Below are 12,413 nucleotides of genomic sequence, written 5' to 3'. Positions count from 1 at the left end.
AGGGCCCCAACAACCCTTTCTCTCCACTCGACAAAGAAAACAATGAAAACCAACTAATCAATGTAATTTCACTATCAATTGTTAGAGGATGATAATGTTGATACTGTGCGTAGCTCAGTATTAAATGTGTTTCTAGTATTTACAGAATTCATTCATCTCAATGACTAGTATAAGTTTAAGATCTTTTTTTGTTTGTTGAAAATATACAACTCCGTGATATCAATCATTCTTTGTAAACTGAATCTGTGGCAAGAGTTCAAGAAATTCCTCAAAGTATGTATATGTATAGTAATATAGTAATGTCACAATACAGAAATGCATTAAATGCCAACCGCCTTGATTTTAATTCAAAATCCGAATGAATTTTCACAGTGATATTAACTGTATGGTGTTAATAAACATAATAATCAGGACCAGGGTCAAAGTGGGTTCTAGAAACAGCATCCTCCGGAAGCTAACGAACACCACATGGGGAGTAGATGCCATAAAAGTCCATTCTGCGGCTCTCGCCTTGTGCTTCTCAACCGCTGAGTATGTTTCTTCCGTCTGGTGTAGATCAGCTAATGCCGCCAAAGTAGACACTGCCTTAAATGCTGCCTGGGTGAGACACTGGATGCCTTAAAACCACCGATGCGGAAGACCTTACCCTGCTGTCTGGCATCGTACCCATAAAATCGGAAAAAAGGAACAGCTTGAAGTCTAGGCCCAGATTGATCCACTCAGAGAGTTCCCTTCCTATTAGGTCTGATACCCAGGGCCTGGACCTGTGGAAAGATCATCTCTTCGAACCTTGTATATTATAAGGTATACAAGGTATTAAGAGAAGTTCACTTTTAATAGTGGTGACAGACCAAAATGCTACAAGATGCTCCCTTCTTGCTCCCTTCTTGCTCCCTTCTTGTCTGCTTCTTGTCTCCCTTCTTGCTCCCTTCTACAAGATGCTCCCTTCTTGCTCCCTTCTTGTCTGCTTTCAGTAGTTTGTAAGCAAATATTTATGATCATGTTATGGTCAATATGTTGTCCCTATATAAAATATGGATGAAATAAATCTATGTACACATAAAAATGTCCAATGTCGGTATTATTTACCTGACGAGTTTAATTCAGAATTTTCCAGCAATGAATATCTTCTCAGTATATTACACGTTAATGCTCGCAGTCTTCAAAGAAATTTTGAAAATATGCAATTATTGTTGTCTGCGATAAATATGAAATTTTCAGTTATTGGTGTCACAGAAACATGGCTTAACGACAAATCTCCCCCTTTATATAACATTGATGGATATTCTGTTGTCCGGTCTGATAGAAAATGCGGACGAGGGGGCGGAGTTGCTTTGTTCTTATCACACTCGCTATCGTTTAAAGTAAGACCTGATTTGATATACAACGGAAATGAATTTGATTGCATGTGTGTTGAAATTAATATATGTAATAGAAGAAATATAATACTTTGTGTTGTATGCAGGCCCCCTCATACAGACAGTAATTTATTTTTGGAAAACTTGGATGTTTTATTAGAGCTGATCAATCAAGAAAACAAAGATGTTTACTTGATGGGTGATTTCAATATTGATCTTTTGAATCAAGGAAGTAATGCTAAGAATAAGTTTTGCAATATTTTGCAAGCAAATTTCTGTAATGTCACTATAGATAAGCCCTCGAGAATGAAGGTTAACTCATCAACATTGATTGATAATATTGTTACTAATATTGACACAGATCATTCGAAATCTGGTCTTTTGTATAGTGATATATCTGATCATTTACCTATATTTTTTATCTGTGACGAGATACAACATTCCCATGTCAAGCAAACAGAAAGTAAGAAGAAGCGCAAATTCACATCAGAAAATATATCATTACTCAACGACGATTTAATCTCGGAGACATGGGATGATGTATTGCTTTGCGCAGACCCAAATATTGCTTATGATACGTTTTGGAATATATTTCTTTCTTATTTTAACAAACATATCCCCGCAATTGAAAGGAAAAGTAATAGAAAAATCAAAAATCCATGGATAACAAAAGGAATTTTCCGATCAGTAAAGAAAAGAAATATGTTATATAAATGCAGTTTACGGTATCCTAATAATGATAACGTTAATCGATATAAATTATATAGAAATAAATTGACACAAATTATAAGGCTTTCCCGTAGGATGTTTTATGCAGAAGCCTTTCAAAATGCTACTGGAAATATGTCAGCCACTTGGAAAGTTATTAATGATGTTATTGGTAAGCAAAAGAATATGTCAACATTTCAAATTATGCGTGACGGTCAAACACTCTGTAACCCTAGGGATGTAGCATGTTGTTTCAATGAGTATTTTGTTGCTATAGGTCGTAGTCAAGCTTCAAAAATAGATCCCACACAAACTGATTTTTCGCAGTATTTAGGTGCGTCAAATGATAATTCATTATTTTTTAAACCAACAGATTATGGTGAGATTGTTGACATTGTTCACTCATTAAAATCAAGTTATGCAACTGGTCATGATGAAATGAGTACGTATTTTTTAAAACAGATTATTGGTAGTATACTGACACCCTTAGTGTACATTTGTAATTTATCACTCTCAACTGGTATATTTCCGAATGCATGTAAAATTGCTAAAGTTATTCCAATATATAAAAAAGATGACTCTTCTTTTGTATCAAATTACCGTCCTATTTCTATTCTTCCTAGTATTTCTAAGGTAATAGAAAGGCTTGTATATAACAGATTGTATGATTTTTTGACACAATATGATATATTTAACCAAGACCAGTATGGTTTCAGGAAATTTCATTCAACAGATATGGCACTAGCCCAATTATACGATAGAGCGTCGACTGCCTTAGCTGAACAAAAACATGTCATCGGTGTTTTCATGGACCTAAGCAAGGCATTCGACACTCTTGACCACACTATCCTCATACGTAAATTGCAGTCTTATGGTGTTCGTGGCATTCCACTTGAATGGTTTAAAGATTACTTGTTAAATAGACAGCAATATGTGTACTATGAATCTGTTAACTCTGAAGTATTACCTATCCAATGTGGAGTCCCACAAGGATCCATATTGGGACCGTTATTATTTCTAGTGTATGTAAATGATATTTCAAACTCATCTAAGTCACTGCAATATATTATGTTTGCTGATGACACCAATGTATTTTGTTCCAATTCTGATTTTCATTCGCTCCTAAGAACTCTTAACACTGAATTACCGAAATTATCTATGTGGTTTAAGAGTAATAGATTATCACTTAATCTGAAAAAGACAAATTTTATGTATTTCTATAACAAGAAGCACAACAATGAAATGCAACATTTAAATATTATGGTGGATGGTGTATTATTGGAACAAAAAGAGAGTATTAAATTCCTCGGAATATATAGAAATGAAAATATGAAATGGAATGTTCATGTACAATATATCTCTGATAAAGTATCTCGTAATGTTGGTATACTTCAAAAGTTAAAGTATTATGTCCCTAAGAATATTTTATTTATGTTATATAATTCATTGATATTATCGCACATTTCTTATTGCAACATTGTATGGGCAACATCAAAAAGCCACATTGATAGTATATTACTTTTGCAAAAGAAAGCAATACGTATATGCACCAACTCAGGTTATCGAGACCATTCAGATCCTTTATTCGCAGAATTAAGAACACTTAAGGTAAATGACATTAATTTTTTGCAAAACTCACTCTTTATGTTTCACTTACATAATGATCAGTTGCCATCTTCTTTTTACTCATTATTTCAATTAAATAAGGAAATACATTCTTATCCAACAAGACAATCTGATAAGTTTCACTTGTATAATCCCAAAACAGTGATGGCTCTGAAATCTGTCAGACACACCGGACCCGATGTTTGGAATTCTCTTCCTTCTGAAATTCGAAGTTTAAAGTCCACGTATTCTTTTGGGAAGGCTGTAAAAACGATGTTGTTATCTGAATATCAGTAATTCCATTGTCATTGTTATATACACGAAATTCTTTCGTACAAATATCGACACAATTAATTCATTATGTAATAATGATTATGTAACCGACCATGACCTGTATCAACTGTCCACCTGTACCTCGTTGAAGAAATATTTTGTCATGTTTTGCTAATCAGTGATACAGGTGATTTTATTTTGTATAAACCTTTAGTGAAAGCAGACAAGCCTCTCTCTTCCCTTTCTCCTTTCAACTATCCTATCTCTATGCAAGTCATCCCTCCCTCCTATTCTCCTTCCGATGTACATTAAATCTCTTCCCTTTCTCCTTTCAACTATCCTATCTCTATGCAAGTCATCCCTCCCTCCTATTCTCCTTCCGATGTACATTATAATATTATGTTATGCTACGGGGGCTGCACGCAAATCAAGCTACGCTTATGCTGTAGCCCCTCTGTATTATTCATTGTAGTATGTTTTGTTGTACTTTTGCTGTACATTGTACACAGGCAATGAACAAGAAAATACTTATATATATTATTATATTTATGTTTGTACATGAATGTGTATATGTACAATGATGATACAGAAACCAATAAATCAAATCAAATAAAAAAAAAAGATGATCTGTCCATGTTACACAATTTTCATACAAAGCACAATCTTCAATAGAACTTTACAGCTGTTATTATCTTTTCTCATCAAAATTACACCATTCAATTGCAAAACAACAGAATTTTGATGAGCATTCATATTTGGACCTTCATAAATTATGTTAGTGCATAGATTTCTGTCCTACGTTACACGTGATCACCCAAACTTTTTCATTGTAGCATACATTTTAACAGATTGCTTGTTTGAAGCAATTTGGGGGCAAAGTTATCTCTCATTGAAGTGTTCTTGAAGATCAGATTGTATTGGGGGTACTACATATTGCAAACAGAATATAAAGAGACATCCTTGAAAAGTACCCTTTTACTGTGGAAATACCCATATATATATATATATATATATATATATATATATATACACAATGCCTAGCCCCCTTCTTTTGAAAATAGGACAGCTAGTCAGTTTTCATTTTGTTTTATTTGACTTGATTTGATTTATTGGTTCCTCCATTATAATTGTAAATGCACATATCCATTTACATGTGTACACACATTATTGCAGCCATACTACTACACGTAAGTTGTTAAAGTAGTTTTGTCTCCACTGTCTTCACAATGCGTAACAAAACGTATCAGCAATACAATGAATAATGCAGAAGGGCAGTAGCTTAAGGTTAGCGTGTTTCGTAGTTTCGTCTCGTGCTGTACTCTCCTGATGATCGTGTGGCCAAGTTTCATTTTGGCTGATATTTGACCGTGGAATGCAGCTCTATAGCAAAGTAAGCTCTCATTTGTATATAAAATGATACACATGTTTCCGCTCAGTTTCACATTAACTTGTGTATTTGTCGAAAGTCATTTAATTGTATCAGAATTTAGTCTAACGATCGATGATATTCTTTTATATTCTCAATCCAGTCAGGGAAATTCATATCGAGACAAGCGAATTGATTTATGAATATCGAAAGTCATTAATCAAGATTATCGGAATTAAGACCATTCAGTTTTCTTTATTCGCATTAGATTTATCGAATGCGGATGGAAGAGCAAATAGATGGGACGAACCTAAGATAATTATAGGGGAACTTTTAACATCACTCGTCACTTACATCCTCAGAATACCAATCATACCCAAAATCAAGGGGCTTTTAACTTCACGATTTCATTACGAACTCAGAATACAAACCAATGCAGTATTTATCTCTCCAGCCACAATGTCATCACTTTTATATGCATGCACTGCTAAAAGACAAGCAAAGACTATATCACACCTAGAAGCATATAATGCATACATCTGAATCACAATTCAAGTGTCTACTATACAGGGTGGCCCAAAAAAGAACGGAACACCTAAGAGTTTTAATTACAGCGATATTGTTGTAAATACGTCATTATGTCATTGCATACTATTGGATAGGCTATCGTTTTTCCAATACAATGACACCAAGTTCTTTAATTTTGGTTAGGGTAATGCGTTAGGATTGTAGATCCATTTTTGTGAACCCTTGCAATTTTCAAAATGTGATCATTTTGCACTCTCAGAGATACCGAAATCAATTTGGCTTGCCATAGAACCAGTAGCGTTGACAATGCGTGGAATGTGGACAACAGCTCTTTACTGTGAATGGAAGAGAGAGTGGGCGGGGCGGACAGTGTGATTGTCATTGTCCGTTGTAGTGTGAATGGGACGACATTATGTTGGGCTCAATGAAATGCTAAATTTAGCTGAAAATAGCGATGTTAATTCCAAGGCATGATTGGTAGTGCTGACGTGAGTTCATGAGTGGTTTAGGAATAATGCCCGTACTTTTAATTGTGAGTATGCATTGATGAATACATGTACAGTGAGAATATCCCTGAATCTATGAGTGGATTAGTAAAACTTGAATCATAACAAGCAAGTTCAATAAAATGCACCCTAGGTGGTTCTGTGAACAAGGGTTCAAGTACGCGAAGGGCAATCTTTTTTTTCACCGCCATTTTTTCCATAAATTTTTTCATAAACCGACACAGCAACATTCTGAATTCTCACTCTATTTATCAATGTATACTTTAATTAAAAGTACGGGCTTTATTCCTAAACCACTCGTGAACTCACGTCAGCACTACCAGTCATGCCCTGGAATTAACCTCGCTATTTTCCAGCTAAATTTAGCATTTCATTGAGCCCAACATAAATGTCGTCCCATATACAACTACAACGGAAAATGACAATCACACTGTCCGCCCCGCCCACTCTCTCTTCCATTCGCAGTAAAGAGCTGTTGTCCACATTCCACGCATTGTGAACGCTACTGGTTCTATGGCAAGCCAAATTGATTTCGGTATCTCTGAGAGTGCAAAATGATCACTTTTTGAAAATTGCAAGGGTTCACAAACATGGTCCTAAAATCACAACGCATTAACCAAAATTAAAGAACTTGGTGTCATTGTATTGGAAAAAATGGTCTTTCCAAGAGTATGCAAAATAATGATATATTTGCAATAAAATTGCTGTAATCAAAGATCTTGGGTGTTCCGTTCTTTTTGGGCCACCCTGTATTGAACTTTCAGCTTACTTTCTTTCAAGGACAGGATTTTAAAAGTTTAAAGGAACTGCAGCTGTATATTGTACATTGTTAGAGACCTATCGAACGGTTTCGAAATCATGGAGTATCTAGATACGAAATGCCTTTTACGTGTTCTGATTTTCCACGTAAGAAAGGTTTTCAACGTCTTCCGAAACTACTAACACAAATGATTTGAAATATATCTTAAGGAAGTAGACAAAGATTTCGTGAACAATCAGTAAGTGTTTGATGTGCGCCTTACATAAATGCCTAGTGCGATCAATGGGTTGAAAGGCTGAAACTCCGATTTTAGTCTTTACATCAAAATTAACTAGTTTAGGGATAATCAAACATCTATATCTCTCCGGGAAACTCCCCCGAACTCCCAGGTTTGTCTAAGGTTCAATTTGCTATGCTCAATGCCGCGACTATAGCAGGACCGCACGCACCTATGCTTGCCGAGCCCTCCCCCTCTTAAGTTTGATTGAAATCGTTAGCAGATGTTGAGCCTGATCTTAAAACCATGCTTATACGTCATCACAAATTATTTCTTCTTTTTTTTTCTCCGAAATCAAGGAAGTTTCATGCCACCTGATTAATATAATAGTACAAAAAGTTAAATGTTCTCACGCATGAAAATTACCCACGAATGCGCACTTCAAATGATTAGATTAATGAATAAAAAAAAATCGCCTTTGGTACTACTTCAGTACGTTCTTGTGGGTAGGCCCTACATGACAGAAATCTGCAGGTATCATCGAATCCAACTTCAATATCTCTGGCTGCAATTACTTTCTCTATGCTGGTTCACACAGGTACCCCTTTCCAAACACATTGACCACTTCTATTCTTCTTGAGTAAACGTATGTCTTCATTCATAAAACGCACATAATTCACCTGTAAGACTCATTGTGCACAGGACATACAAATCGCCGTTCCTTTTGTCTCAATTTAGATTCAGCATATTGTCTTGTAATTCCAGTCTATTTTCATCTGTTCATGTGCATTTTTCTTTGATGTTTTGCTTGTGTGTGTTACCAGGTTTTCGAGCACTGCCAAAGCAGTTGGAGGCGACGCTTTGTCGCGACAACTGGGACCTAGAGAAAGCTAAATTGAGGTGAATATAATGCAGAAAAAGCGCAAGACCCATCGTGTATAATATACGCGTTTGCAATACAGTACTAGTACTCTCCCGTTACATCGAATATGGTTATAACGAAATTCTCGTTATAGCAAAGTATAAATATATGTCCCAAAGTTATCATCATTGTATGTCTCTAAGAGTGTATTGTTTGGATATAACGAAAGAAAACTGTCAGTCAGAAGGAATCCGTTAAAACGGGAGTCTCCTGCTTTCGTACTAATAATGATAATAACACATTCTTTTTAGCGCATTTCAGACTTGGAAAGAATTTCATTGTGCTGTACAAACAAATGATATCATAATACAAAATATCTTTAAAAAATGCAATTTACCTAACATAATATATTACTCTATAATAACTATTTCTTATACATACATGAAAGGTCAGAGTTGCCATTACATCTAACATAGCGACATTAATGAGTTCAAATTCAACAAATATACGCTATTTTACTATCAGAATCAAGTATTTCACTAATTCATTCATTCCTGTTTTACTATCATTTCTGAACAGTATACATGGGTAATACACCGTCAAAATGATGGTAATTCTTGTGACAAATTGTAACAAATAAACTGTCACATTACCAGTAGGAATACATCTTGTTTCATAAAGGACTTAATGGAAATGAAAGTCGGATTGGATCTGTCGGATAGGCTGATGGATCGTATAGGTTAAGCATCTTCTTCTCTGTTTGTTCTTTTTGTTTTGTGGGCGAGTTCTTTTATCTTTGTGTCGTAAAGAAGAATAAGGCAGGATAGTTCGACATAAAACCTTCAATGAACGCAAGAATAAAAATTATGGTATATAAAACGTTTTGTGGGAGCGGTTTGTTGGCCGCCGTCTGCTGATCCAATAACTTCAAAGGAAATCATGTGAATGTTTAATTACAACCCTGAATGCTCGTCCCCAGTCGGGTAATGCATTCACACAGGAGGGGTGTGGGTAATGATTAATGTTAAATAGGGATTAATATTGAATAAATAGGATTAATGTAAAAAAAAATAGGATTAATGTTAAATAAATTGTGTTTCATTGAGAAACAAAATTATGGGATTTTTATATTTCCTCTGGACTTAGGAACAATAAATGTTTTAGTTTTGTGATATCTCGGTTCATCACTTTTTTTTCTCTCTCTCCCCCAAAATTAGACCAAATATCTACACGTAAAGGCTAATTATAAGCTGAAATTATTTCAGTTAGGGGTTGTATGACCAAGCAACACTATAACTTTGCTCACGTAACTTTGTGTGACGTTTTATATGTACGAAAAAGAAATGCAGAAAATCAATCAATCAATCAATCAATCAATCAATCAATTAATCAATTCAAAGTGTCTTTTTGAAGAAAAAGCTTCCACTTGTCCCATAGAACATTCCTGCAAAGTGAGACATCTTTATCACTGTATATTAAAAAGAACAGTGATCTCCCCCTTTTTGTGACGTGTATAAGTCTACTTTAAGTAGAATTAGTTGTATGAATGTAAAGTTGACTTGAAGTGTCGCTTGGAGAACACATATAGCTCAATGATTCCAACAATACGTCTCTGACATGCCGTAAACCGTGTGCTCTCGTTGAGCATATTCAGTTTTTCTCAAGTGAAAAAAAAAAACCGACAACAAAACTTGATGTTAATAGCATTATCTTATAGACCTGCAGGACGAGTTTATACCTTAAAAACAGGAATTGCGAATTAATGCACGACGTTACGATATCCTCAAGGCTAGTCAATGTTATCATACACATCAACCCTTCTTGCTGCAAGGCCACTTTAACCGTAATGAAGACAAAGTCTGAAACCTAAATCTTAGCATGGTATAATGTCATATTGTTGACTGATTAATTTTTATTTAGGTGAACAATAAACTTCATCATATTGTTATCACGCTTATCTTTGTTTCAGTTTCAACTTTCACTTTTGTAGACTGTTGTTAATGTTCGTTAATCTTTCCTGATACGTATTATCCAGAGAAGCGTTTTCCAAGCATCGGACGTTGCCAGAAACCCTTCAGTTATTTAAAACCGGTATTCCCCCTATGGATATGCGATTCTCGAGTAACGTCAAGGAGATAGTGCTGCTCAATCAGACTACCAACATGGCTGAAAAACGGACCTGTGCTATCATAGGCAACTCAGGTGTCCTGTTGCATAGCAGATGCGGCCATCTCATCGACAGCTCCGATCTCATTATCCGAATGAATCTGGCGCTGTTTGGAGGCGAGTTCGCTTCGGACGTCGGTTCGAAAGTCAATCTGATGACGTTGAATTCAGAACAATACAGGCACCTGACGTACTGTACAGACAACTACGGCAACATCACTCTCGACGGGTTACCACACGTGTGTTGGAAACTGCTGAGAAGTTTAAGCCGCATGAACGGCAGCATCCTCTGGTACTTCGGGTCTATGGCCCAGAACAATCGTCTGAAAACAGCGCTGGCGGTGTTTCGCAATTTTTACAACCTCCACTTTGGTTTTGCCTACAGCCCGGCAGAACTCAAGGGTCAAGTGAAAAAGTGAGGAGATGGAATAGTTTTCGGGAAGGCTGGTTGTGAAATCCGACATGGATATATTATGTTCTATTTTTGTTCTTTGCTTTTTTGTTTTTGATTACATTTTTTTTTCCAGAAACATATAAAGTGACTGTGTGTCTTTAAACAAAAAAGTACTTCACATACTATATTTTTACTGTGGGTCATTTACTAAAGTCGAATCGTTATACCTTTTCATTCACTCACTCTCTAACAAAACTCAATAGAGATTCGAATCTAATAACATCTGTGCCCCCTCTCCGAAACGATCTGTTGTCAACTGATGAAACACTACGGACGAGAAAGAGAAGTTGATACGGACAATTTGTGTGAAGCAAAACTTAAGTTTTATTGAAGTTTACTTTAAACGACAGGACAAAGTCAAACAGATGGAATGGCAAAAGTTTCGTCCAAGCAATTCAAAATTGACCACACGATGTTGACAAAAAAATTCTTGATACGTATTTGTCTACGTGTTACAAGGCAGGGACGTTGCGACCCTTTGACCTATGTAATAAATTCGGGAAAAGACTTAGGGACCTATCACTCGAATGAAATGTAACTTACCATGAACATTATAATTCATACTTGTCACTTAAAAGTATTATTTTCTTTTTTCGTTTGCAGAGTTCTGAAATTGAGCTCTCCGAGCACCGGTGTGGCGGTTTACGCAGCAGCCACTCACTTCTGTTGTCAAATTCAGCTCTTCGGTTTTTTCCCGTTCTACAAAGACCCGACGAATCGCACTTTGTTCACACATTACTACGAACACGTCAAGATGAACTACACTACCAACCGCCACAAGATTCCGGATGAGTACAGGGTCCTCCTCGAACTGGACAAGAAGGGCGCCCTCCGAATCGTCAACGACTGTAGCGGAAAATGGAAAAACGACTTATTGAGGGAAAGATTCAAGCGCTACAAGCATTTGAATGGAAACGAATTGGGTGATTTTGATGGTTATAAGCTTGCTAGGTCGATCCAAAATCGAGCCCGGATGAAATCAAAATCAGATCAAGCAGCTGGTCTCAAGCAACATTACAGAAACACTTTAACTTCTTAAACTTCTTAACTTCTTAAAGGCCGTGTCACACCTTTCCGGGCAAGCTTTTGCGTGCGACTTGTGAACACAATTTTTACTACCCGGAGGTCCCGCTGATGACCCGCGCATGACAGTACCTAGCACGTATCTCACTCGTCGTCGCCTGGAGGTGCGCACGCAAATCTTTTTACCCGCAACCATGTTTATGTCCTGTCACACCTTTCCGGGCATGCTACGCGAGCTTGTTGTGTGTGGGGATTTTCCAGCATACCGGACAATTTCTGACGACGGACGAGGATTTGGACAAGTCAGAGCATGTGTCTTACTTGCTGGACGCGTTCTACTTAAATTCTACTTGTGGGTATGCTGTGTGACCTGTGTACCAGTCGCGTGGGTGCTGACAACTCAGTGAAGGAATTCCTCTGAAGGAATGGCAGAAGTCCCACAGAATGTCATTATCTTGGCTGCATACAGGGACTGCGAGGTACCTGCATGGGAGTTGCCTGCGAGGTGCTGCCGCTAAGGGCCTCTTACTGGCATTCTGAGTGGACCTCTCCGGGTATCCCCGCGACTCACCCGGAAAAAGTTTTGG

General features: G+C 36.8%; 1 protein-coding gene across 1 annotated transcript; it reads left to right on the top strand.

Moving 5' to 3' along the window:
* The first annotated feature begins 10,345 nt into the window (after window positions 1-10,345).
* LOC139727290 (alpha-2,8-sialyltransferase 8B-like) lies at window positions 10,346-11,842 on the top strand. Its single transcript, XM_071638244.1, has 2 exons — window positions 10,346-10,764; window positions 11,407-11,842. The coding sequence occupies exons 1-2, from the start codon at window positions 10,346-10,348 to the stop codon at window positions 11,840-11,842; spliced, it is 855 nt and encodes a 284-aa protein (XP_071494345.1).
* The last annotated feature ends 571 nt before the right edge of the window (window positions 11,843-12,413 follow it).

Source organism: Diadema antillarum, unplaced genomic scaffold (genome assembly GCF_040938485.1).
Source record: "Diadema antillarum isolate AM-2024a unplaced genomic scaffold, OU_Dant_1.0 seq00000124_RagTag, whole genome shotgun sequence".
In the NCBI taxonomy this organism is placed as follows: domain Eukaryota; kingdom Metazoa; phylum Echinodermata; class Echinoidea; order Diadematoida; family Diadematidae; genus Diadema; species Diadema antillarum.
The sequence above is the reverse complement of the archived record's forward strand: the minus strand, read 5'-3'. Positions and strand labels throughout refer to the sequence as shown.

Bases quoted from the DNA above. Each gene is read 5' to 3' on its own strand.
- LOC139727290 (XM_071638244.1), top strand. From the start codon at position 10,346: ATGGCTGAAAAACGGACCTGTGCTATCATAGGCAACTCAGGTGTCCTG. The intron at 10,765-11,406 runs GTGAGGAGATGG...TTTCGTTTGCAG, and splicing joins CTCAAGGGTCAAGTGAAAAA to AGTTCTGAAATTGAGCTCTC.